Below are 27,978 nucleotides of genomic sequence, written 5' to 3'. Positions count from 1 at the left end.
ACGTACCTTCGCATCTGCTTTAACGCAGGCCGGAGCAGCAGAATATATGTGTGTGAGAGAGAGAGAGAGGAAGAGCAGGATATTCACTGAAATTCGCGCGCGGTCACACTATCAGCGTACTATTCACGACGTTTGTCACGTTTGCCATGAGAAGAAGCGTGTCGCAGGGTACGAGATTACAGATGAGAGAGTCGATCAGGTCAATCACGCGTCGCTGACGAAATCAACTTGTCTCCTCATGAAAGAAGATACGAAAAACGTGGACCTCACGATGGTGCCGCGTTACGTACGTGACTGGCTGACTGCTCGCGCGAGTAGTATTCGCACGAGTCGGGGGTCTCTGTTTCCCTCTCCTGATCACAGAATCAGGGCCGAACTCGCGTACAATCCAAGCGAGTCGCGAGACACAGCAAGGCACGGCACGGACTCGCACTCGCGTTACGAGCGACCTCGCATTACCTCGAAAAGGATAGCCTGGCGCACTCCTTTGAATCGAAATATTCTCAATTTGTGACTGTACATCTCTTGATGAGGAAAAGAGACTCTATAATAGTTTTTAAGGTCAGCAACTCCAGTTAACAAACGCGGTTAACTCCGGCACTGCACTGAACCGCTCACTGTCAGCCTTGTTCTGTGTCTCTTTCATTCCCGGCCAGACGTAGTTTAACTACTCTCTTTATTTTCTCGGAGGATAGATATATTCGTCACGGTCTGCAGGAAAAGGCGTTAATTGAACTCGAGTTTGGGATCAAACAAAAGTGTCTGTGCTCTTTTGAAATCTAATTAAGATACAAGGTCATGTCTTTGATGTCTTGAACTTTTGTAAATGTAGAATCAGTAATCAGTCTCAATGAATTTTTTAACTGATATATTGAGAGTATTTACAAACGCTTATTTCATTTAAGTGAAACAATTTTGGTATAATTATCAAAGCTTTAACAATGAATTTTTACCATCATAGAAGTCGGATTGTGTAACTTCACTTATTTTTTACAAATTTAAATTTATCTACTGAAATTCACAATCAAAATATCGATGATGTCTTTAAAGATCCCAGTTAACAGTGAGGGATTGATTAATAGGCGTCACGTTCTCAAGGAGAGACTAAAGGCGCAAAACTCATAAACTGATGGCAAAATCGCTCCGTAAAATTTTCATTGTTGGAAGAAAAAAAGAGGAATATTATACCTCACAAGAAAAAAATCAATGAAGAAAGAAGAAAAACAGCAAAATTGTGATATACAAAAAACTTTTCGCATTTAATCAGACAAAAGAATAAAAAAGAATAAAAAATTATTGCAAATTCAACGAACTGATAACAAAAAGATAGCGCTTTGATTATTTCAAGATATATGCTATTTCAGGAAACAGAAAAAGGTGAAATCGATAATCATCTCGTGGCGAAGATCGACAAGAAGACAAAGAGAATTTCCTGGCTCTAATTCTGTCCTGGATGAGCAAAACTTCACGTATTCTGGTATCGTCCATGATCTATATTGAATGGCGACGTCGGCGACCCGGAATGAACTGGTTTTTATGTATCAAGGTGTGAGTAGCGTAGTCGACTGCTGTCAAGTGTGTAGTTATCGCGAAGTCGAACGAAGTTTGACGGAGAAACGCGAAATTATTGAGCACGTGCTCATTCACTTTTGCATCTGAAGAAATATTCAGAGAGGACTTTCAACCTTTGGCTATATTTTCATGCCAGATTCGAGATCTTCGTATTATTTACGCGTCTGGTGACAGTTTCTTATATTAGCAAAAGATTACATGAACTCAAATATCTCATTAAAGAGCTATTGTGCGGTTCGAATCACGATCGATTATTAGCCAACTTATCGATTTGCATTATTAAATGAGACATCATACTTATAGTACCTACTTATTTAAATTAATTTCGCGAATAGAGTCAATTATTTTAAGAATACATTTGTTCTTTTTAAGATCGTAAAACTTTTGATCATTAATTAAAATTTTATATTTATAAAATTATATTAATAAAAATTGTTAATAAAAATTATATTTTTAAAATTTTATTTTATTAAATACATACATTTAATGTATAAAAAATTATACCCTCTCCTTCCGTCCCTGAATCATCTTTTTTTTTTTAAATATATGTACTCTCTCCTTGTGATTCCAATATGATAGCCCTATTCACGAGAAAACTATCTTCATATTGCAATGCGGTTAACCATAGAGATATGCTATGTGCGCTCTACTGCAATCATCATAAATTCCAGATTTATATAAAAAATATTGCAGTAAATACGAGAGTAAATACAAATATATACGATTTCATATTAATCATCTCATATTTCATGCAATATTTCAAGTTTTGTTAACATAAATTATTAAAGAAATGGAGTTTTCATCTTAAAGCAGTAATATTGCTCATTTTTTTACTATATTTATCTACGATTCTTGCTTTTGCATTTTGTATGTAGTTATTTTAAATCAATTACGTTGAATTATGTCAATGAAAATCACAATGATCTTCAACAACGTTTCAATTTTCGTTCGAATGAAAAAAAAATCGATTGAAGATGGTAGCGGCAGCTATGATCGCATAAAATTGCATCCTAATTCTATTTGTGCAAGGAATGTTTTAAAAATATCTCTGCTTGCTAATAATGGTCACGAAATCATATTTTTAAAGGATTTATCTAATAGAAAAACTATAATCTATCGAATTAAAACTATAATTTATCTAATTAAAAAACGATAAGCGTACTAATAACTAACAATAAAGTGTAGCGGAAGTATTCGAGTAGCGGAAATGCAATATATCGCTAAATACAATTAAGTCGCCTAGAGACTCCCTAAATAAATCGCTATCTATCAATCAATCGATCGACTACTTGAGAAAACCTTGTACGTACCGTAACCTTGGATTTCTTTCCGCTTTGTCCCCAACCTTGACGCACACAAGAAAACAGATGCAACGATGTGCAGCTGCAATGAAAATGAACTTTCTTTACAATATAACTCAATTTGACTAGTTTAAAATCGTATTTACAATGTAAAGTCCACGCACTCAACTTTTACACAAAAACATCTAGTCCTTGAAACTTCGCGCACCGGAAAGAGTTAAACTTCGTTCGCAGATTTTCTGCCTGCTAACGACACACCAGTATAAATAACAATAGTTCCACAAGTTACTCGGAAGAAAGAGTGATTTTCTATTGTTGCTCTATATTTTCAACATAAAAATTTCACTGCCTTGAATTATTTTTGATTTGATATTTCTCTTTTTGTCTCGAGTGTGACAAATGCAATTTCCCGAAAATCAGCTACGGTTTTGGTGTACGATAACGAAGACATGTCAGCGAGATGGCGAAGAAATGCAAAGAAACTCGTAGACGTATGAAATTTAATTCGAAGATAGCGCACGATATTATGACAATATGACACGCGTGAGTACAAAAAGATGTCGGCGCGTCGACGTTCGATCGTGAACTAACCCATTGGGAACGTCAATCGCCTTATAAGTGCTTTATAATCGCCGGCATACTCGTCGGTAATTGTCACGTGACCGCAAATATTTCTCACTTCGACAATCGAAGTTGCCGCCGACGTAGATCCATCGCAAAACACGCATTATTAACGCTGCTGTGTTATGTATACGTGTCGTGTTACGTATGTTAACGCACTCGCGACTTGTCTAATGAGAAGAAATAAATTAGTCGAGCTCGAAGTTTCATTGGTGATAAATAACTACTGCAATTAATGCGTGTGCACTAAAAGAAAATTGGCTGCAGCAAATTAAATGATAAAATAGCATAGCATTTTTAATTGTCTGCTGCAACCAATTAAAAATGCTATGCCATATTCAGTCAATCTTTTCTTTCAGTGTATTCTAGATTTAGACGAGTCTGTGTGAGTGCACCGTTCGATTTTCCGAATTTCGAAATACCTTCGTATTTCGTGATCAAATTATTATCGCAGAAGAGTCAATTAAACGTGACGTTAACGTTGGATACCGACTCGTTGGCGTATAATGGTGATGATAAACGAATGATGAAATAGGCAATATCGGCTATAAATACCGTTTCCATCTTTATTTTTATCTATCCTTCCCGATTGTTCAGTTTGAAATATCACAAAATAAACTTAAACGTAATATTTCACAACAATGTTAACATTAATATTATGTAATTTATATGACGCGACAGTAAGCTAATAATAGAGATCGTGATACCGCACGAGACACGTACTGCGCTACTACGTGCCTCGATTATGGGAAGCTCGAGCAGTCGAATCAGGTGAAAATTGTCACACAATTCGTTCACACGATGTGTTTTTTTAAAGGAAATGCACGCATCCGAGGTAGAAGCTACTCACATAGCAGTATGTCACGCAACACGTAGCTACGGCGTGAATGCCCCGTTTATGCACGTGTCTGATACGTTAAGTGTTACTCACGTCTTTATCGTAAGGCCGTCGACTGTAAAAACATATATTAATTATGACACGTTAAATCCGATGTGACACGATGGATCTGCGTGCATTTCCTGACATTTTTTTATTTTAAATGAAAGAAGAGAGTGGCGTTCATATCAACTGTACGACAATTACGTCAAATTACAAAAGAATTCTGTAACAATGATAACTATAATATTACTTCCTCACGAATTCAGTGATTTCTAAAAGATTGCGCTACACTTCGAAAATTATTAACGATGGGAATTAATTAAAAAAGGGATTTTTTTCGATGACTGTTGTTTCTTTTTTTACAACTTTCGTATTTCCCGCAAGTGAATCTTATTATACTCTTTCAAGTATAAATTTTCCAATTATTCACTCGCTAATATAACATTTTTACGAGGGAAAAAGAGTAATATTTATCTTAACTACAAACAATTGCATAAAATTAAAAAAGATTTCCGAAAAAATAATAGCTATAACATTACTTTCTCTGGATTCAGTGATTCCTAAAAGATTGCGCTATATTTGAATTAAAAATTATTGACGACGATGATTGAACAATCGATTTTTTTAGACGATTAATATTCTTCGTTGTATTTCCCGCAAGTAAATCTTAACGCTTTCTTAGGTGCAATTTTTCCGATTATTCGCCGGTATTTTTATTTTGACGGATGTAGCCGGTGACTCAGATATCTCGACGCGGCGGTAAATCTCGCGATGATTTCTGAGAAATACATGAAATACGCCATGGGTGTTTCGAATTGCTGTTCGGATCGAGTCGTTGGAAAATTTTCCTCTCGCAAATGTCCCGCGATTAAACGGTCGGGTCATCGGAGAATTACTTCGTCTTATTCGAGTCCGGCGACAAGGCGCGTACACATATGTACGAGTTTGCACGCATACATGCACATTGATGCATGTATGAAATTCAACCGAGCGTGATTAGCTCAATCAATTACGCGGTTCGATTGCAGACGGTAGGATAATGAACTGCTACATCCATCTCGACTTTATTGCTAATAATCTTTCGGATGTTTGTTTAAATGTACCAATAAATGTACGCATTCAATAAAATCTTATGCTAATAACATAATTATATTTTTTATTGTCCCACCCTAATTATTCTTCAATAAAACATAGTAACTTCGCATATATTATTTTGTGTATTAATTTTTTTACAGGAACAAAAATTTTTTTATAATTTCGAGATCAATAGGAATCTAGGGTAAATGTGCCATAAATTAGAAAGTTTTATTTGTATAGAAAAATTAAAAATTATTTATAAATTATTATTAAAATTAAATTAAAATCAATTAAAATTAAATTATTATACATTAAAGTTCTCACACACTGATGTGTAAAAACAGTAGAACTACTTCATTATTCTATCATATAATATTAGAATAATCTATATGTTAGGATTGTTTAGATCATTCGAGGATTTATTACGCTTTTCATCGAGTAGTTGCACCAGAAAAAGATTTCTGGATACAATATTTCTCTTCAATCCATTATAAAATAAAACTGACAGGGACATCATATTTATTGTTAACAATGGAATATCCTACTCTTAAAAAAAGAGGTTCTTAAATTTGGAATAGAATGATCTTGGACATCAATTTTGTATTAAACATTATGGCACAAACGTCATGCATTATAACATTGGGAAAAGATTTATATTAGGTGTTGGAATTAATTCGTAGCGTTTTACAAGTGATGGGAAGTACTTTCATTAATGTATTTTTTAATGCTCATGTGAAATAAATAACATTCTTTCATTAAAAAACGCTACGAATTAATTCCAACACCTAATATATAAACTTAAATTTATATGTTTTCAATATTTCTATTTTTGTCTCAAGATAATAAGTTAATACAATTCAAGGAAGGAGAATACATTGATCTATTCTTAATATCGTTTTATTTTTATACTGTGTTACGATAAGATCAAGAATATTTTTCGTTTCCTTATCAGAAAACCTTTCTACGAAGAGAATAACAGATAACACTGATTATTGTATAACGAAAAATAATGATAATAAGAAAACAAAGCTTGGTAATAACCGGTTTATTTACCTGGATCTAACGAGATGATACCGGTCGAGCTTCTCGCTGATCGGCTCGCGACGATGATGCGACTTTTGAAATTGGTGACCCTGATTAGTGCGCTGCCCGCTGCAACTCAGGCAACGGCGAGCTCCTTGCCAAACAACCAGCATCACTGCAAAAGAGAATAATAATAATAATAATTAGTCATAATAATTTGTTACGTACATACACAATTAATTCAAGTAGCAAGATGACGTTAAAGCAAGATAACGTTTTAATGACGACTTTAACATCAATAAGAAATAAAATATAATCTTGCTACTCGAGCAAATGATAACAAGACGATTATATAACATACAAGAAACGAAGATATATACGCAAAAATAAGAAGTTAGCAAAATTGTTGTTAATGCCTTATTAAAATAAAAAAATATATCATGTAAAAAATGAATAGAAATGAACGATCGTCAGCGTGATATTCGTAAAGAGTTCTAATCTTTAGATCGTAGACATCGAGTCACGTATTTATCTAATCAATCTGATATACATTGCATTTAGTTATGAGAAAGGGCAAATGAATGAGCACGTGAAAAAAAAATCGGTACCGGTAGTCTTCTCTTGATATAAATGTCGATAAATCGAATGCGTCACATAATAATCTATACGTTCCGGACACGATAAGTTGAAACTCCAACACTTGATATGCTCTCGACCTTCGGCCTGACGTTTACGACACGCACGTGATTTGCAAATTCACGAGTGGGAAGAGCAATCCGCGTTGTCAGTGAATACGCAATGAGTCAGTGTCTCGTCGGGAAACGTCATCTTATCTTCAATTCGAGAGCAACGGTCTTTATCGATTAGTTTAATGAACGTAGCGTAACAATTTCGCAGAAAGGAAATATCTAAAAGAAGAGAAAACTTTGTAACAAAGTGCAACTCTCTCGTACATTCGGATTTCTGTGTCTCTCTCTAAATTCTTTGGAGTGGAATCTCACTCTAAAGAGTAAAAATTTAACCAGTCTTGAAAATAAGTGGCTCCATTTTTAAGAGATTTTTTTTATTTTTCAGAATAAGATTCACTTTAAAAGATTAAAAGAATGTGATTGGATTTCAGATGATTCCCAGGGATGTACTACGACTTGTGCGTGTCAGTTTTAAATTGGCAGAATAGGACATACGATCCGATTATTGAGAAGTTGCTCGACATTTAATCTCGAGATATTGCTATTTATAGAACTTGTTGATCCCGTTGGGATCACGCTAACGATCGTTCATTTCTATTTATTTTTTATATGCTATATTTTTTAATTTTAATGAGACATTAACAACAGCTCGATTACGATAAGTTTATTAAAAATCTCCTTTCCTCTATTCTAAAAATTATAAAATTTCGCTTCCGACAAGATTAACACTGCAATTCGCAAATAAATTTGTGCACAAGCGAAAAAAAAAGAGAATTTATAAATATTATTCTCAACACAATTACTCATTCGACCTGTATTTTCCTCCGTCATTTCACGCCTTTCGTTGGCAAGACTTCTTTTTCTAACTTTAAGATATAAAGTATAATGTACTCTTATTATTTATTCATTCACTCAAATTGATACATACAATTATTCATAAAGATATTTCATTCAAAACTTCTAGAAATTCTTTATTCTGCAGTCAATTATTTTAAAAAATTGCCGAATAATAAACACGGAAAGAATTTGCTGAATATGTAAAATTAAGCTATATAGATCTGAAAATAATTTTTTTGAATTATCAAAATAATTATGTAGGATGTTCAAATAGATTGCTAGAATATCAAAATTTTTTACTCATCATGCTTGAGATTTCTACGTAACTATTTTGATGGTCCAACAAAATGATTTCAGATCTGTATGTAGCTGAATTTTTATACTTCAGCAAATTCGTTCTTTCCATGAATTAACAAAAAGTGAGGTAATAAAAAAAGTAATTAAAAAATCTTGCAATAAAAAAAAATTAGACTTTTTTTGTCCGTCAGATATTTACATAGACTTATAAAACGTAGACTACATGCGCGTTTTTCTACAATCGACTATTGTTTACTCCGGCAACAACGATGAAAAGCGCATGCTCAGAACTCTCGCTAGCTAGCTCGGATTCTTTCGTGACATCACGGTCACGTAAAAATATATATCGTAAGATGGGTATAAGCGGCAGAAAGTGTGCCTTGGTTGCTGATGCTCTATCGATTGGACGGAAATTGATCGACGCAAGCTAAATTAGCAACGTTTCGTAATGCATAACAAACAAGATTTTTTTCATTTCATTTTTCCATTTATTTTCCTTCTTCTTTTCTTCATTTTTCGATTTTTTCGAATATATTCCATCTCGAACGTAAGGAGTAAATATGATTTAAATTACTAACGAAACTCTAGAAACTCCAAAGCAAGAGACGCCATTGTAAGCAACTCCGACTAACCTAATCGGCGATTGATTCAATTGCAGAATCGCTGAAAGCAGATTTCATCACATTTCTAACTAAAACCTAACTTATTAACTATGAATTAATGCTCTTTTTAATGCGTTAAATACCGCAAAGTTAGTAATTCTGCCGCAAAATAACACAGGTGTCAATTAAGTTAACTATGGTTATTTTCTATTTTCACACAAATGATACTGAGTCTAAAGTTATTCTCTAAATTCTTTGGAGCGAAATCTTCAAGAGAGAAAATATTATCACTCTCGTTTAAAATTTCCAAAGAAAATACTGCCATCCGAACAAACAAAAATAGATTGGAAATGAATTGGAAATTTTCAATCCATCCGAATCCGTATTTTAAACCTATAAAAATGAATTAGATTCCATATAAAAAATTTTTATACATGTAAAAGTTTAAATAAATTAAAGCAGTAATTACATGAAATTCTATAGTTATTATTTTAAAACTTTTATACAAAAAATATACGCTAGCTGTATAATAAAGAAAACGTATTAATATAAAATATACATAAAAGCGATTAATTTATTAAATTATTGAAAATAAGGAATTTACATATGTAACATTTATTGTATATATTTACGTAGTTCTTTTTATGTTTTTTAACTATTAAATAAAATAGAATTCATGATATATTTTTACAGTACTTTTTTTTAACTTAGTTGAATTAAACGAAAAATTTCTTATTCATAATTTTGAATAAAATAGTATTCATGATGTATTTTTAAATGAAACAATTTTAAGAAAATGGACCATTAAAAGAAAAATTTTTTTTTTATTCAATTGAATTAAAAAACTGCATTTCCTATTCAGAATTTTTAATTTGACAGTACTCACAATGTGCAGAAATGGCCGATATTATTTTTAGATTCAATTGAATTGAAAAACTGTACTTCCTATTCAGAATTTTTAATTAAGCAGTATTCACAATGCACACAGACACAAAATACTATAATATTATTTTTAGATTGAAAAGCATAGAAATATACTCCATGTCATTTCTATAAATAAATAAAAATGCATTCAAGATTGAATAGACATTTGTTTCATGCAATTCCTATAAAAATGCATTCAGGATTGAAAAGGATTCATTTTAACATTCATGAATCCGTATTTCTGAAAATCTAAATCCATTTTAATCTATTTCAATCCATTCTCATTTGCTGGGACTCTTGCTAAATAAGAGTGGCAATATTTTCACTCTTTGGAGTGAGGTTTCACTCTTTTGAAGTGAAATTCATGCCAAAAAATTTAGAAAATATGTAAACAAAACTCAGTAAAGCGCACGAGCTAGTACAGACTGAAGATAATAAAAACTTCATTTGATTCTCACTTGTCAGAATGAAAAGGAACATGCAACTGACAATGAGTTATGACGTCATAAATGAGAATTACCTGAGTTTTGTAAATGGAAAGCAATTTGTATATTGATTAATCGAAGTTTGATCGGAATCTCTACCTTGATTCGATCAAAAATTTCGTGCGTGTCGATTCTTCACGAGGATCGCTGGAAAATCTGCAAGCTGAAAGAAAAGAAGCACGTGTCGTCATTGTCGCGCGTCGCGTGAACGAACTGAACTTGCCCTCCCTTCGCGCGATTTGCGGCCACGTTCATAGCCAATTCACCTTTCGCCCCCTCCCTCCCTCCTCGCGGACGTCATTACGGCTCAATCCACTTCAACTTCAGACTGACACTTACCATCGTTACGCGGAATTTGAACTCGCGCGTGTGCACGCGTCGATCACGTCCATCTCTCTCTCTCTCTCCCCCTTTCCCTCTCTTGATTTCATTCTCTCTTTACGAACTGTTACATGTTCACAATATACACAGCATACATAGTATTATACATACCTTGAAAACGTCAAGCTCACGCTATGGCGTCGACGAATGCGTTCTCGTTAGGTTTTCCCGAAGAAAAACCGCGGCCGGGAGGTCGATTACTTTTCACGGAACACAGACTCGCCGCGCGCACAAAAACGATAATCGTTCGCGCTATCGATTCGCCCGCGATTCGTAAAAAGTGACGGTAAAAAGGAGCGCGCGCGCGTTCGCTCGGCGAAGAGCGAAGGATTGTTCGCGAAAAACCGGAGCGACAACGAGAGTGCGAGATGATACATGGGGGCGAGACAGGGCAAGAATGTGAAGAGTGTCGCAGTTGAGGAAACGACACAAACCACGGCGCCGCAAATGAATAGATGGACGGACGGACACGCACGAAGATGGGTGTCACGCACTCGTTGCACGCTCCGTACGCAAAACAACAGCTAACGATCTATACCGCGCGGCGGACGGCTGCTGACTGTCTGACTGATCGCCGCGGTGGCGCGCGTTGCCGCGCAAATACGAAGTCGGCTTGTCGGCTGTCGGACGCGGAGCCGGCCGTGAAGCGCCGCAAGCGCGACGCGCCTCAAGGAATGCCCTATCGTCCTAGCCCTTGTTTCTTTATTCCGGATCTACAACAGGTGTTTTAAGCCTTAAGCCGTAAGAAATTGATCAATTACAATCGAATACGAGGAGAATAATTGATTATGATTCGTCAATTTCTTATAGCATAAAAACTTGTTGTAGATGTGGACTTATGGCACGTGCGTAAGGTTTAAGGAAACATGTTAAGAATTATTTGAAAAAATATAGATTATTCTAAATTTTATTTAAAAATAATATAAAAAAATTAGAGACAGTTTACCAGAGACAGTTTCTGGATTAAAAGTTACTTCAGTAAGAAGTGATATTTTTTAAATATATGCTCTATAGAAATATCTGGAAATGTATTAAAAAATAATGATAAAAATATCAATTTTTTAATGTAAGTACTTTAAGAATATTTAATACTTAAAAATTTAGAGCAAAAGGTTAAAGGCTCACAATTGTCACCTATTGTTTACGCTTTCATATGAGATGTTAAAAGAAACTTACGATTGATATTTGATGATTATTTTCGCAAAGAAACCTCCGCAAAAATCGAGATGAAACATATAGTTGGATCCAGGGAGATATTAATTTCAAGATAGGGAATCATACTGGAAATAGACTGTCAAAATTTTGACAAACTTTCTTGAATAGATTGAATATTGAATTAATGAACAGAAGAGAATGAGAGTTGAAGATAGGCAAAATCATGAGCGAAATTGACATTATCCTTTTGATTTGCTTCTGTAAAAAAAAATTTATTAAAATTTTAGAACTGTTTTCTATAGCTATATCTAGTATACACTTTTAAAACTTAAAGTGAAATAGATATATGTTTGATGTTTAGCAGAAGCAAGAAAATTCTAGTGCAGGAATAAAAACAATTTATATCAAGCTTATTATATCAAGTGAGAATTAATTTAATGTGATTCAAATTTTTGTGTGCGTGCGTGCGTGCGTGTGTGTGTGTGTGTGTGTGTGTGTGTGTGTGTAAAAGCGAGTCTCTGTTGGACGAAGAAATTTAATGTAAATAAAATGAATTTTAATTTTGCTCGGAATATGAACCTCGTTCATATTTTCTACATTTGAAAACAATATTTTGAACAAAATGTTGGAATGTAACAAATTAATAAAAACAAAACGGGAAAATATGAATGAAGAAAAAGGATGAGAGGTACACACACATACAAAATTGCAATAAATGAATCCAACATTTTATTCAGCAATAATACGAACACGATGAAAAAAATCTTTCGGCTGCTTAACGATGTAATATTTGTAATCGACTTACAATATATCCCAAGTATTTTTACAAGTCTTTTTCAAACAATGCGAATTGTAAAAGATTTGATAAATTCTAAGAATCGTAAAAAGTCGAGTTGTGTAAGGATGAAATTTTAAATGTGTTAATAAAGCGAAAGAACGCTGTGTTCGAAAGACGTTTGCAGTTAATTCGTTTGCACCCTAGCCGGCAAGATCTTCAAAAATACATTTATTTTTTATATTTTTCACAAATGCATCGTGCATGTTAAAGAGTCGATCAACGTTCTTATCAACGTGGGAATGAGAACAATGACGAATTTTGATTGGGATTAGAAAACCATTTAAAAATCTTTAGAACAGTTAAATCGCGTGAAAATCGAGCGACAATCTTAAACTATTTATACTTAGAATATTGCTAATATATTTCTATAATAATATTTCTATAATAATATTGTACGTGAGAATACTAACTACGTTTCTATGAGCGACGTAATAAAAGAGCTCGTATCCTGAAAATAAACGTTACTTTCCCTGACGTTTAATATATTATTATTTTACTTCTGTCATAAGAATGTATTCACTCTCATCGAACATCGAAAGTCTGCGCGTTATCATCTATAATTTAATGAACACATTTGAATTATACCGATCCTTCGTGGCGAAAATCTACAAGTCCATCTCGCGACGCACGTTGACTTTGTCACGGAACTTCTATTGCGCTTAAAACACATTTAACGATGTACGAAGTACTGGGTAGCAACGTACATGGTGCTGTCATTGAAACATCAATTAAATTTAATGAAAACGCGAGACATTAATTAAAATACGACACAAAATTCAAGATAAATACTCTGTGAAAAAATATATGTATACATGTACATTTACATAATTGTGTAGATTATAATTTTGTAAAATTCGTGTACACAAATTGTCATAAATTCATTAATGCGCTAAATAATAAAAGTATAACTTGAATTTGCTTTTGAATTCGGGACGAAGCACGTGTTACTTTTAAGACAACGAAAGCGAGTACTACTAAACTTATCCAAAGCATAAAGTTTTAAGAAGGCATCGTATATAAACGTCTTTCTATTCTTAGTTTGTATTCGATCAAAGTATTATCCTTTCTACCTTTTCTGTAATAATCTTATACAAAGAATTATAGTAGAATATAATAGACACATCATTTCTTCGTATAAAGTTATTACAGGAAAAACATATGTAAAAACAGCAACTATTTTGCTCTTTTTTTAATCTATTATATGTCATCCATGCGTATTCGATGTGCAGGCGTCGTGTAAAAAAATTCACTGATGCACCAGTATTAAGAATTTGTGGTCAGACGTTATAAGTAATTGTTCTCAAGTAATTGTTTGCCACACGTTTAAGCAACTTTTAAATTGCACAGTGCTAATAATAATGGGATTAAATACAATTTGTAATGCTTATCACAATCTATATTAGTAGAAATTAAATTATAAATAAACATTCCATTAATATATTACTAGAATAAATGTTTATCTTTCGTTAGAAATCTGTAAATCATCTAACTTCGGGGTTAATTTTAACGTACGCGTAAGTTATTAAGTAGAAAACCTTTTTTTACAAAATTTTCTTCGTTTTTTCAACGAAAACAACGAAACTATCAATTATTCCCGAACATCAAACAATTCGAAAGGTCTAACTTATTAAGTAAAAGGGATTCACGATTACAAATAAAATCCATGTTTAGGGAACTAAGAGCTCTTCCAAAATTTTACATTTTTATGTATATCTCGTATTTTGTATCATAGGAAACAGGTACAACGTGTGTATTAGGTAACTCAATTTCCTGTGCGATACAACAAACGATAATATCCTTTACGCTTCTTTACTTAATATTCCATTACGATCAAAATATATTTTACCATATACTTGTAAGTTACATATAAAATGTTTTCACGCTGGCAGATATCTTATTTTTTTCTCTTACTTTTATAACAAGTATATGAAAAACTAACTCAATATCCTACAGCCTCTCTCTGTGAGGTATAAATTAGGTGCAAACTGAACTGATACACATAACATCGACAAATTTAAAAAATTATAATGATATAACAATGAATCATTATAAATTTATTGATAATGATAATTACAGACAATTCCCTATAAGCATGTAATATTACTTAATATTAATTTTTTTTTATTTATTTTAGGCGTATTCTTAGAATATTAAATAAAATATTTTAATATTTTATTATTATATAATATTAAATAATATTCCCCTGAAATATTAATAAATGATTTTACGTCAATTCCTAATATTATATGATTAGTAAAAATAATAATATTTAATGTTAGTGTAATATTGTATATATGAACATAAAAAAATATAGTAATGTTTACTTTAATTTGTAAAACTATTATATCAATTTGATTTAAAATTGTGTGTAAAGACTAAAAATGATTTCAGTGTGCAGTTATAGAACTGGTTATGTATATAAAATCACACTGAAACATTATTTAAGCTAATAAGCTAAGATCCAACTTATCGATAAGAGTTTGTTGTTACTTGTGAATTTATATTGTAGTTTTACATAATAATAAATATTAATAATTATTTTAGTAATGTTTCATGAAAATTAAAGGACTAATTTCTAAGATATTATATAAAATGGACATCAATAGAATACTTCCATAACATTAAAAAATTAAAAATATGTAATATTTTCGGAATATATATTATTTTTTAATAATATTTATATAACATTCTAAGAATATTGTCTGCTTATAGGGATTCTGCATCATTTGTAATTTTTTTTTGTATTTTCTCACAAAAATGAAAACAAAAATTACAAATGATTTATATATTACTTAAAAAGCATGTGGCAATTGTCATTTTAGATATGGAGATAGTTTTCAATTAATCTTTAAACATCTTCTCAATATGGCATGCTCAGCTTTCTTTTTCTACTGCTTTTTTTCTATTGTTTATAACAATTTTTCTATTGTTTTTCTTTATTAATAAAAATACCTGTATCTGCTGTATTACTATGTTCCTCAATATCTGATATTTCGATTTAAAAAAACAATTTTTTATGATATATAATATATTTTTATGAAAGTTATAAACAATCGAATTGGATGAGTGTGCCATATCGCAATGTAGTATTTAAAGATTAAATTTACGAGAATCGATTAAAGATTAATCTACTATTGCAGTTGTCGCATGCGAAGAAAATATCATGCTATAGTTGTATCAAAATGAAGAATTGTATTACAATAATTGAGATTAAAAACTGCACCAGATAATTGCGCCATGCTAATTGCGTATTCTAAAAAATGCAAAAATATGTAACGCATGAGAAATTCTCTGCGTTTTTAACAATGGACGGTGAAGTATTTACTTACTACTAAAAAAAAGAGAACATTTATTGCCTTAAAATTAAACTATTAATCGTTAATTTGTTGAATCTACTCTCTCTATTAGTTATAAATTAAATCACGATCTTATTAAAATAATGAAAAGAAAATTAGATTTTCCTGCCAGATCATCCTGCCAGTCAACTAAACTTATTACACTGAGTCATCACATAAAGCACATTAATAAATCTATTGTTATAATATAAATATCGTCTTATTGAAATATCAAGATATCAAAAGTTGTTCTATATATATATATATATATATATATATATATATATATATATATATATATATATGTTTATATATATATTACACACACACACGCGCGCGCACGCACACACACACACACACACACACACACACACACACACACACATATATTTGCTTAAAATTAAACACGATGTAATAAATATAAGTATCTCTTAGAAAACGACGACTTTTATAACTAATGCGCTTTTATAAGGTGCGCACCACCTTGATGAAAAATTTCTTATATTTACATAGTAATGTACAATATGATGTACATAGTAATGTACAATGTGACGTAATATATGATTTTATACACAATGAAGAATGATGTGATGTTTTCTTCTTTCATGATATTCATTTTATGAATACTTCTAATGCATCATTTTATGAAGTTTCAAGATTTTCCCTAAACGTTGCTTTGCTGTTTTCATACCCTTCTTCGGTTTCCGTTCTGAAAATTTAAGAATATCCATTTTTCTTCACAATTATTAATCGAGTATAAACTATAAAACTATTAATCTTCAAATAAAAAAAGAAACTTATAAGTAATCAAAATATTGATACTTTACCAGCTGGAACGGGTGCTGCGAGTTTGGCTTTGACATCTTTAAGTCTATTGGGACTTGTCAATATTGACCCGAATCCGGTGGATTTTACATTTTCAGAAGTTGCGGTAGATGCGGTGGTTCCTACTGCAGGAACTACAGGATTCTTTTGCTTCTTTTTATTATATGTACGTTTGTTGGTACCCTACATGCACAAAATATAATTTACTTTTAATTATTATGAGTTTTTTCTATTACAATAACATAAAAATAAAAATGAAAAAAAATTGATGAATACAGGAAGGAAGATATGTAGAGTATCATCAAAAACAGAGAAATTTTTATATTATATTTCTAGTGATTTAATCTGTAGATTAATGGTGACAGATTACAGCTGATGGTCACTACATATATGCAGTGAAAAGAGAGAAAGCTTAATATTAAATGGTAACTAAAACAAAGATATAAGTTGCAAAATCAAGGACTATAATTGAGAATAAGATTGAAATTATATAATAATATAAGTACTGGAAAGCTAGAAAAAAGTACAGAACTTCAGAATTTTATATTATATCAAATTGCAGAGATCGAAATATGCCTACCAATTTCTTCTTGGTAACCTTGTCCATGTCGTTATCCAGGTATTCATCCTATGTGAAATGTATATGCAAGAAATACGGAATTATGATACTTAAGAAAAGTTGTGAGTGATCAAACAATTATATGTGACAAAAATATGAAAAAAATATTACACATTAGATAGCAATTAGCATAAATATTAATGAGTATTAATTATTATTATTAGTCTGGTAATGATTAGAAAGCTTAATGCATTATTTATTTGTATTTTGTGAAATGATAATGTGCGAAATAAAGTAATATTAAATAAGACAATAATTTTCTTACCGATTGCTTTGCTCGTTTCGCTGCAGCCGCTTCCAGACCCTTTTCCACAGACGTTTTTTTTACTCCTTCCCGTGCCGGTCGATTAGTTTTCGGTAAAAGAGGGCCTACTCTAGCTTTCGGATTCCATGCTTCGTCGATTTGACTCTTTGCTTTCGGCTTAAAGATATAATCTTCATCGTCAGAAGCGTCTAAAGCTGGATAAACTGTGAATAGCACAAATTTAGTAATCGTATCGCGAGAAAACTATACAAGATATTCTGTTTATCATATACATACTAAAATCATCGTCTTGATGAACTTTATCGATATTTTCTATCAACTGATCGTCATCTTCGTCATCATTTTGGCTCTTAATAGATCTCTTTGATGATTTCGTAGAACTACTCGTTGTCGAGTAACTTTGCTGGCTGAACGACAACATTCCGGCGATCGCCTCCCGTGTGGACGGTGACGCCCTGTCAGAACTGACCGTTTTCAATTTATAAATACTAAGACATCAAAAAATCAAATTCATTCCTTTGTACGGCATTAAAGCTACAAGAAGCTTTAAATAAGCATTAAACAAAATTGAAGACTTTTGCATGCTCAAAGAAGAACCATATGTCTACAATCATTCTATATTAATTCAATTTCATTCAAATCTGTGATTATTTCAAATAAAATAAAATTTAGAGAAGTTTGTAAAGTATGATAATTAAATTACAATAATCAGTTATTTAAAAGTTCACTGAAACTTTTCATTAATCACGCCTCTGAGAGATTAATCGAGAAAATTTCGAGATGCACGATACTACGAAATCTGAAACACAAAGATCAGAATTCCACGATGAATTAACTTACCCAGTGGGTGGCGGTATATGTTGACTATACTGTGGAATCGTGGTCGATGGTCTGAAATTATTTTTCATTACAACTATAGATCATAATTCAATGCCAACAATATGAATCTGAATTTATACGTACGTGACATCGACCCTTGGAGTGTTATTCCCAAGAGTATACGCCGACGCTTTCAACAATTCTTCTATGCCATTCTTCGGCGTGTTGTTTAATACATCGACATCGCCGTCATAATCGCGCTTAAGTCGTTTCGATTTCGGTGTCCGTTTCCGCTTCTGCGATTCGTCTATCACAAGACCGTAATCACTCTCGTTGCTACCGTCGTGAAAATCATACACGGATGACGATTGATTCCACGCCAACGATTCCTTCGTTGTCTCAAAGGAGCCGGTCATAATATTGCTACCATAAACGTTTATATTGTCATTTGTACTTCTGACAACCTCATTGTTGCCGAGCTTAAATCTAATTACAGTAGGACTCTGTTTTCCCGGCTTGGATAATTGCCGTTTATTACTGTTGGCGGGTTTTTCTGTCACGGGCGTTTTAACTAAAGGACACATGATTGGTTTCGGCAATGTAAGCTTTAATGTGAGCGGTTTTGCTGATTGTTGAATCAATGCGGGTTCCATTTTGTTCGTTTCCTTTAACATCATTTTATTTGTTTCTTTTAACATCGACTTATTCGTTTCTTTTAATGTCGCTTTGTTTGTTTCCCTTAACGTGGCTTTATTCGTTTTAAAAGCGTTATCGGCCATCTTATCGGCATAATCGAAGTCTACGAAATCTTTATTTAATGGCTTTCTCTTTTTTCGTTTACTCTCGCGTTCCGGTTTCGGCGGATTTAGAGATATTAAGTACCGTTCCGCATGCCGTATCTCTTTACTAAGATCCTTCAATAATTTCTGACTATTTATTGTGTGTGGTATCTGACCACGGCTAATCATGCTGTACTGAAATTGAATACATTAATTTTTATTTTAGTTTTTATATTTTTAAATTAGAATCGCGCATATATAAACATTCTAAATTTACATCTTTATCTGTGTTCCATTGTTTGAGAATCCCAAGCAATGCCTTTACGCCTTGTAAAAAATATGATGGACATTTCTTCCCTTCATTATTTAATTCTTTTAATTCTTTTAACAATTTCTTCGCCGCGAACCAATTAATTGTCTCAAATCCAGGATATTGAAATTTTGCTGGAGTCTTCATCTTTCTTTCTAATTCGTATATTCTAAATAAAAGGATATAAATATTATTACAAAATGAACAATAAATTCTTTAACAGACTGATTTACAATTGTTTTACAATCAGGATTTCTCTACTCACTGTATTTGCATTTGAATGTTGAGACTGTGTACAAAATTTCCACCAAAAACTAAAGAATCCACCGGCGTAAGCACCGCGTGTATCCAGCCTGTAGGGATCATCATCGTCTGACCCTGCTTAAGCACACACTTGTAACACGCATCGGCCTGATCCCCAAAGAAAGTTTCGCTTTGTGTTGAACTACACATCCATTGCTGATACAACTGTAAATTCGCCGGCGTCGGTTTGACGAGATAAAACACTTTTTCGCCGCGCAATATGTGATACCACACAGATGTGCCGCCGAAATCAATATGAAAATCTGTGAAACTATCTTTGACTCCCATTAGGCAATATTTTTGTACTTCCGGTCGTTTTATATCATTATCCTCAGGCCAATCGCGCGGCCATGCTGAATTAGCCCAGTCGAGTTTTCGTGCAACGTACGGTGCTTCAACCAATGGCGAGAGGCTGCAATTGTTTTGTTTATCAATTTATCAAATATATATCTTAAAACAATTTGCAAAACCATATACAGTAAGTAATCAATTAATATTGATATACCCAGTGTTAGTAAATTCAAGACTTATGACATTAAATACTCTTATTCGGGAAGGGGCATTGTAATATTCTACAAACTCTCTTAATTTCATACGTAGATTACTTTGGCTTGTAACATCAATTACATCTATATCTCGATCACCACCTGAAAATAATATATGTTATAAAAGTTTATAAAATACACAATTATATAAAATAAATGTATAAAAAATATAAAATAACAAATTATTATGAAAAATAATTAATTATAAGATCATTAATTAATTACATCAATTACTATTCCAAGATATTTCTATATTTATCTTACCTATGTAAGTTTCAGCATCGCAAATACTAAAAGTCGAAGGTGGTACAGTCATATCAAGTCCATCTTTCCCATCAATAATAATAGGAGTTTCAAAGCCATTATTTTGTAAATACTGAATAGTCAATTGGTGGCCTTTCACATGCTTCACAACCTCATCGGCTTTGGGAAAGTGTCTCGACTTCAGTTCTCGTATGAATACTGCAGTTCCAGTTTGAACTGGCTTTACATTTGCGTCGAGTTCAGTATAATCATGCCTATGATAATTTGTTCTAATTTTCACTGTAAAACAGAATAGACATTAAAGACAACGAATTTCATACGTATACTCTCTCTAAATTCTTTGGAGTGGAATCTCATTCTAAAGAATGAAAATTGAATTAGTCTTGAAAGAGGTTTAATTTTCAATCTTTACATTTTATTCTTCAGAGTGACAATTTACTCTAAAAGTTTTAGAGAATGTAAATATATATAAAATACTGAATAAAAATCAATGGTCTTACAGAGTGAAGGGCCACACATGGGCTCGCATCGTGGACAGTGGTACTTGTCAAGATCTATAGTCACATATTCCTTCAAATTCACGCATCTAAAACAAAACAATAACACAACACTTGATTAGTAATAGAAGAAAAAGTGTCAATTGCAACATACGATGCAAAGATCTAAAAATCGTAAGTGTACACAGATTGGCACTTTAAACGACCGGAGCAAGTCCTGTCGGTGCTTCGATCGTTCTCGCCACGTCGCGTATGTGTTAACAGATATCGAATACGAAGTGACGCGTGGTACAGGTTATGTTAACGTCAACAAAAACAGAGTCCGGGACGCGACGACTATCGCGAGCGGATCGAGCAGATGCTCACGGACGCGCGAGTGATTCCGCGTGGGAAGTTTATCGGGCCGTTCGCGGAAAATCGCGGGAGAACTGACGTCGCTCTCGAGAGAACAAGCGCGCGCCTCGACGCACATCCCGACGTGCACGCGAACGCTTACCCGCCATGGTACCACTCCTTGCACACATCGCATTGTATCATAAACTGCTGGGGTAACGAACGGCCGCAAAAACAGTACGAGTCTGACGTCTCCATTTCCTCGATTTCCTCGATTTCCTCGTCGGTCACCAGCATCGAGTACATCTCCCGTGGCAAGTCGGTTCCGTCGACAACGGAGGTGGCATGGTACGAGCGAACGGCGTCGAGGCGTCGCGTCGCGCAAAAAGAAATGGCGCCCGCTGGAAAATCGAGCCAATCGTTGTTTTACACCATATGTGGGCGCGAAGTTGAAACGCGAGATTCGTTTATTTATCACATCTTAAGTTTCTTCTTTATAGCTGAATTCTTTACATTGTTGATCCTTGTTCTTTTTCTTTTTGACGTCTAATTATATATTTATTTGATTTTAAGTGTAGAAAACGTAACACGGTGCAGCAACGAAGAGCTTGCTGTCTAGGAAATTATCGAAAACTTACTGCCTATTGCTGGTAACACTTGTTCTTAAACTCTGTTTATAATCGACGAAATTCATGGAAATCGCGGAATGAGAAGAATACACTGGAAGAATGCTAATAGTGAAAACTGCGTAGCTTTGTTACATGTGCAAGGTTCTGTGATAACAACATAGATATACGTATATATTAAATCAACAATCATATATTTATTTTATCAATGAAGATTTGTAACAAAGAGGCAAAGAAAAAAACAGTTAAATTAAAATCACAAAAAATTAAAAAGTAAGAAATAATTCGAGTTTGAACGTAGATTCATCGTTTACGTTATTCATGTGACTCAAAGCGACTACGACGCAATTCCGATTAATGAATTCATAAAATTATTTAAAGCAAAATTTCTATGTAAAATTTTTATTCTTAATTTCAGATTATATAATTTGTTATATTTAATCTAATCTTTCTTTTGTGCGTATGTTAAGTAACAAATGATTAATGTATGTTAAATAACTAACGATTAATTACAAACAAAACAGATGTTAGTAAATTGCTGATTAAGTTAATCGGAGTTTTATTGAAGTCGTGATAAAATTTGTGGTATTACATGAAATGTTGCACGTTACTTTATTTTTGTTACATTTGTGTTTCTAGAAAAAAATTGCGAGGAAAACGTCTGAAAAAAATGCGTGCCGCTTTTAAGAACAACCACGAAGGTACCAATGTAAATTTGGTAGATGATGCCTGTGCTAGTGATATGCAGAATATTTTTTCATTAGACGAGCCAGTAGATACTTCCATACAGAGAAGAGCCGCACAGGCCAGTCTTAAACACAAAAAGAAATACTCTGACAATAAAGGAAGTAGTAACAGAACATCTGAGACTCAATGTACGAAATGCAGAGAGAATTAATTTTTTTCATTTACATTCGCCACTAATTCGTTTTCATATGAAATTAGGATATCTTTTGTTAATATCTTTAATTTTGCAATTATATGAATTTTAGATTTCACAATTGATTCCGAAGAATCAGGTAATTTAGAGCAGCAGACGATTGGAGAAATAGATACTTGGCGGTTGGATTCTGAAAGTAAGACAGAGAGTAAGCAAAAGGATACGGATGATTTGACTCATATTGCTTTTAATGAGAAAAGAAATTTAGGTACACCTTTTGTGATCAACGCACTGACGGATGGTGTCACTTCAATAAACCTGCCAAAGATATTTGAACCTGAACAAATGACAAAATTAGATAAGGAAATGATTTGCGATGATACTCTTGAAAAGATAAATTCATTAATCAATATAGATAGAGTCATTATGACAGATGCCAAATCTGGAAAGTCTAAGTACAACGACCGTATAAAAATTAATCATTTAGAACTGACATCATCTGTGCCATCGAGTATAACTAAAAATGATGAAAGCGAAGATGCTAACAGATTAAAAGCCGCTAGTGCCAGTAATACTAACAATCCTATTCGAAATCGTATGCATAAAAAATACGTTAAAAATAACAATCTTCAGTATATAGATCATAATAGTTCTACAGAAGCATCGAGTCCAAGGCGCAAAAATGTTAATTCACATCAACATATGGATGAGAAAGCACCAAAAATTTATTGCCTAAGAAATCTAGTCATCGTCATAATGAAAAGCGGGAGTAGATTCTGTTTCACTGGCAAGCTGTTAGTAAAAGTGTTGTACGGTGCTGTGAAAATTTATGGTTCCGTATTAAACAAGTCGATTGATAACACAGAAGTATACTCTCCACGTGGATACAGCAATGTCGTCATAGAAACTAGTGAAGAATTCCCGGAAGACAGTATCGAAGATGTGTGGACAGCGCTTGATGTAAAAGGTATCACTCGAGACTCTGAGAGCAAATTACAGATCGACGTTGACAATGTCCAACCAGGAACGGCTGTCCTCGTACTGCAGAATTTCGAAAATAATTTGACGCATTTCCTGAAAACCTACTTCACATACTTCAGATTGTTCCCAAACGTTAAGAATCCTCACTATTTTTCATGGACAGACCCCAAACGAGCTGAGATAATATTACAAGCGAGACTGCGCCTCGAGCAATACAATTTTAACTATAGACGGTTGATTGTTGATTCCTGTATTACTACGGACATTGCGGAGAGGATGCTGAATCGCTGGCGCGCGAATGAATGGTCCTGCACGCTGATCGCTGGTGGTAAAAGCGTCGGCAAATCCACTAGTATGCGATATTTGATCAACAGCCTGTTGGGCACGTCGAAGAAGGTAGTTTTGATAGATGTAGATCCCGGACAGGCAGAATGCACGCCGCCCGGATGTATCTCGTACAATTTGATCGAGGAGCCGTTAATGGGACCGAATTTCACACATCTAAAAGCACCAGTTTACCAGTTGTTCATTGATGATGTGGACGTTAGCCGATGCGTTACACGTTACCTGGAAGGCATTAAGATGTTGATCGAGAAATTGAAGGAGTGTCCCATCCTGTCTCGTTTACCTGTTGTAGTGAACACAATGGGTTTTACAAAAAGTCTCGGTTGGAACATTATAATTTTCACGATAAAACTGATCAACCCCTCAATCATCCTACAGATTATGTCGTCAAAAAAGAAGAATAATTATGACAACGTTCTTAGTGCGGCAGTTGTAAATAATCAGGTAACACACAACTTTTGTATAATAGTATGTATTGTTGAACAATCGATTCCTGAGAAAGACGTTTAACAGAAATGTTCATGGACATTCTGCGACGAGACATTCATCGATTGGAATAGACCGTGTGAACACGATTTGTGCCTAATCTATTCCCAGGCGGAGGCTGTGGGGCGAAACGAGTTAAGCATAACACCACATCAAGGACGTGAACTCGTGATGTTATCTTATCTCAGCAGTATTGTGCATGACAAAAATGATTCCCCGTAAGTAACGTAAAGTATATATTATTTCATGTTTTATTTTAAAAAACTCATAATTTTAATTTCATTGCTTGTTATTTCAGCCAATACAACACAGAACTTTCATTCAATATTAACGAAGCAGTGCCGTATACGTCAGTATCTTGTATCTTACATATGAATGTTAAATAATGATAGACGTGAATATTTTGATATGTATTTACAGGGCACCCTTTTCTTCCTTGTGCATTATACCACAACGATTATTCGGAGTACCTGCATCACGAGCTTTAAATGTCATAAACGGTAACATTGTAGCGCTATGCGGTATAGATTTAACGGAAGACTCTCCAAAAAAGTCTACAAATATTTCCAATCTTCAAGTACTGACGCAAAGATCTCCTTTATGTACGTGCTACGGATTCGGTAAGTAGTGAACTTCTATTTTAACAAATATTTTCTAATATTTTTAAAATGAATATATAGAGAAAATATTTATTCATATATATTCATATATACGATGTATATTTAAAAAAATATTATGAATGTATCCTGTATTAATGCATAGGCATAGTTCGAGGTGTCGATATGGAACGACAGGAAGTATTCATAATTACTCCGTTACCAATATCAATCATGCAGCACGTTAATTGCTTGGCAGGCTGTATTCCGGTTCCTCCAGTATTATTGCAATTACATCAAGGTGCTCCTTATGTTGGTGGAAACGCAGAATTACCAACGAGTCGTGAACCTCGCAGAGGGTATTTCAAGATGAAATATCAAAATAAAAATGAGTCGAGTAAATCATAATGAATCATATTATATGTGCTAATATATTCTTTGTAAATGTTTGTCAATTTAAGAACGTAAAACAGAGTAAAATTTTCAAAAAATCAAAAAAATTTTATTATTTTTTTTTCGAAAGATTGATGTCTTAAAAATATGCTCTTAAAAAATTTTTGTGCAATTTGAAATATTTTTCGAGTTTGTGAGTTTTGGCGGACCGGTGCACAATGCTGAGGTACGCATCTGATCGGTTGTCCTATATCGAACGTAAATAGGCTTCTCGACCTAGTCTTTTGTATACATACCTACGTACTTTCATGATCACATACAGATGTGTGTGTGTGTGTGTGTTTCATATAATTAAAAAGTTCGTTGGCCGTTAGTTATCTATAGCATGAGGTACAGTACGCATCAATATTCATTTCTACACGAAATGAAATGGATAGAAAAAGTATACAGTCGGATAACCATAAGAAAAGGACAGCGTCCTCCAAATAAATATGAAATAGAGAAACTAATAAATTTTATCAATACTTCTGCTAAAAAATTGAAATCGTCCAAGACATTTAATTTTTCCGTTAATTAGACTATTAGACCATCGGCTATATAAAATCATCAATTTTTACTTCATTTTTCTGGCGCTTGCTAAACATGTAAAATGCAAATCTTGTGGAGGAAATATGAAGAATCAAGTAAACGAGAGCTTGAGTTAAAAATTACAATAAAATGTCCATCGTGCGCTTCAAAATTATTAGGGGTACAAATAAGTTCGTGCGGTTTTGAAAGAGATGGCGTAACTACTGTTTCATTCCACCGTTCCGTATTTCTAAGTATGCGTTGGATAGCTATCATTAGTAGGTTAAGTTCAGTATGTGTCATTTGTTCGAATTGTAAACAACAATATTTTTACTTCGTCAAATATGTCGAACTTTGTACCAAATAAAGTGTTTTTGCAGAGAGTTTTACTGCATTACTTCAATATGAAGAAAAGTGCTGCCGAAAGTCATCGTATTTTAGCGGAAGTTTATGGTGACCATGCTCTATCTGAGCGAACGTGTCAGAAGTGGTTTGCACGGTTTAAGAGTGATGACTTTGACTTGGAAGACCAAGAGGGTGCCGGATGTCCAAGAAAGTTTGAAGACGCAGAATTAGAGGCATTACTCGATGAAGATCCATGTCAAACGCAAGAAGAGCTTGCATTATCATTGGAAGTGACTCAACAAAACATTTCTTTACGCCTCAAAGCCATGGGAATGATTCAAAAGCAAGGAAATTGGGTTCCGTACGAATTGAAACCGAAAGACATTGAAAGGCGATTTTTTGCTTGTCAACAACTGTCTGAAAGGCAAAAAAGAAAGGATTTTCTGGATCGTATCGTCACGGGCGATGAAAAATGGATCTATTACGATAACCCAAAGCGAAGAAAATCGTGGGGTAAGCCCGGTCACGCATCAACATCGACGGCAAAGCCGAATATTCACGATTCCAAGCTTATGCTCTGTATTTGGTGGGATCAGGTCGGTGTGGTGTATTATGAGCTGCTCCAGCCAAACGAAACCGTCACTGACGATCGCTACCAACTGCAATTGATGCGTTTAAGCCGAGAATTGAAGGAAAAACGGCCACAATACGAGCAGAGGCACGACAAAATAATTTTGCAGCACAACGCTCGACCTCATGCCGCACAAGCCGTGAAAAAGTACTTGGAAACGTTGAAATGGGAAGTCCTACCCCACCCGCCGTATAGTCCAGACCTTGCCCCTTCCAACTACCACCTCTTCCGCTCGATGACACATGGCCTGGCTGAGCAGCATTTCCGTTCTTACGAGGAAACCAAAAAATGGGTCGATTCATGGATCGCATCAAAACCCACATCGTTTTTCCAAGATGGTATCCGCAAATTGCCCAAAAGATGGGAGAAAGTAGTGGCCAGCGATGGACAATACTTTGAATGATTACATTGTAACCGGTTTTTCACAATAAAGCCCCAAATTTCGAGAAAAAACCGCACGAACTTATTTGTACCCCTAATAATTAATTTTTGTCCGAATATCAACATGTTTAGGTATATATATGCAAAATAATAATGAACGCGGATGGCGAT

At 33.8% G+C, this 27,978-nt stretch overlaps 3 protein-coding genes and 1 long non-coding RNA gene across 9 annotated transcripts in view; 1 reads left to right on the top strand and 3 right to left on the bottom strand.

Annotated features, from left to right (window-relative positions):
• LOC105154010 (trehalase) overlaps nucleotides 1-11,284 on the bottom strand; it is a 51,024-nt gene extending 39,740 nt beyond the window's left edge. The window contains exons 1-4 of one of the 3 annotated variants that reach the window (XM_087407412.1): nucleotides 10,801-11,283; nucleotides 10,344-10,471; nucleotides 6,505-6,649; nucleotides 2,883-2,955 (exon numbers count right to left, since the gene is read on the bottom strand). Coding sequence is in view for 1 of the 3 variants with exons in the window: in XM_087407417.1 (XP_087263543.1) it covers nucleotides 6,505-6,647 (143 nt within the window). In the remaining 2 variants the exon portion in view is untranslated. Of the gene's footprint in view, nucleotides 1-2,882; nucleotides 2,956-3,037; nucleotides 3,491-6,504; nucleotides 6,650-10,343; nucleotides 10,472-10,800 lie in introns of those variants that run through there. The other 2 variants (XM_087407417.1, XM_087407413.1) reach the window with 2 other exon arrangements.
• LOC147909291 (uncharacterized) lies at nucleotides 7-2,876 on the bottom strand. Its single transcript, XR_015545522.1, has 2 exons — nucleotides 954-2,876; nucleotides 7-711 (listed from the first exon to the last, which is right to left on the bottom strand). It is a non-coding gene; the product is annotated as an uncharacterized LOC147909291 (long non-coding RNA).
• Nucleotides 11,285-12,550: 1,266 nt separating the features above from the next.
• Nucleotides 12,551-22,027, bottom strand: LOC105154009 (histone lysine demethylase PHF8). Of its 3 annotated transcripts, none has more exons than XM_011069221.2 (13): nucleotides 21,740-22,027; nucleotides 21,247-21,332; nucleotides 20,747-21,025; nucleotides 20,443-20,584; nucleotides 19,900-20,349; nucleotides 19,602-19,803; nucleotides 18,690-19,519; nucleotides 18,567-18,617; nucleotides 18,003-18,190; nucleotides 17,727-17,929; nucleotides 17,423-17,470; nucleotides 16,845-17,025; nucleotides 12,551-16,726 (listed from the first exon to the last, which is right to left on the bottom strand). In XM_011069221.2, the coding sequence occupies exons 1-13, from the start codon at nucleotides 21,880-21,882 to the stop codon at nucleotides 16,647-16,649; spliced, it is 2,883 nt and encodes a 960-aa protein (XP_011067523.1). In that variant the 5' UTR covers nucleotides 21,883-22,027; the 3' UTR covers nucleotides 12,551-16,646. The 3 variants fall into 3 exon arrangements, with proteins under 3 accessions (XP_011067523.1, XP_011067524.1, XP_011067525.1); XM_011069222.2 differs by having other exon boundaries at nucleotides 18,003-18,181; XM_011069223.2 differs by lacking the exon at nucleotides 17,423-17,470.
• Nucleotides 22,028-22,267: 240 nt separating this feature from the next.
• Nucleotides 22,268-25,990, top strand: LOC105154008 (polynucleotide 5'-hydroxyl-kinase NOL9). 2 transcript variants are annotated; one of them, XM_087407409.1, is made up of 7 exons: nucleotides 22,268-22,475; nucleotides 22,842-23,077; nucleotides 23,195-24,852; nucleotides 24,922-25,112; nucleotides 25,193-25,243; nucleotides 25,315-25,514; nucleotides 25,750-25,990. In XM_087407409.1, the coding sequence occupies exons 1-7, from the start codon at nucleotides 22,411-22,413 to the stop codon at nucleotides 25,896-25,898; spliced, it is 2,550 nt and encodes an 849-aa protein (XP_087263535.1). In that variant the 5' UTR covers nucleotides 22,268-22,410; the 3' UTR covers nucleotides 25,899-25,990. The 2 variants fall into 2 exon arrangements, with proteins under 2 accessions (XP_087263535.1, XP_011067522.2); XM_011069220.2 differs by having other exon boundaries at nucleotides 25,657-25,990.
• The last annotated feature ends 1,988 nt before the right edge of the window (nucleotides 25,991-27,978 follow it).

This window comes from Acromyrmex echinatior, chromosome 6, assembly GCF_024713525.1.
Source record: "Acromyrmex echinatior isolate Ae372 chromosome 6, ASM2471352v2, whole genome shotgun sequence".
NCBI classification, from domain to species: domain Eukaryota; kingdom Metazoa; phylum Arthropoda; class Insecta; order Hymenoptera; family Formicidae; genus Acromyrmex; species Acromyrmex echinatior.
Note: the sequence above shows the minus strand (reverse complement) of the source record. Positions and strands in the feature narration are given on the sequence as shown.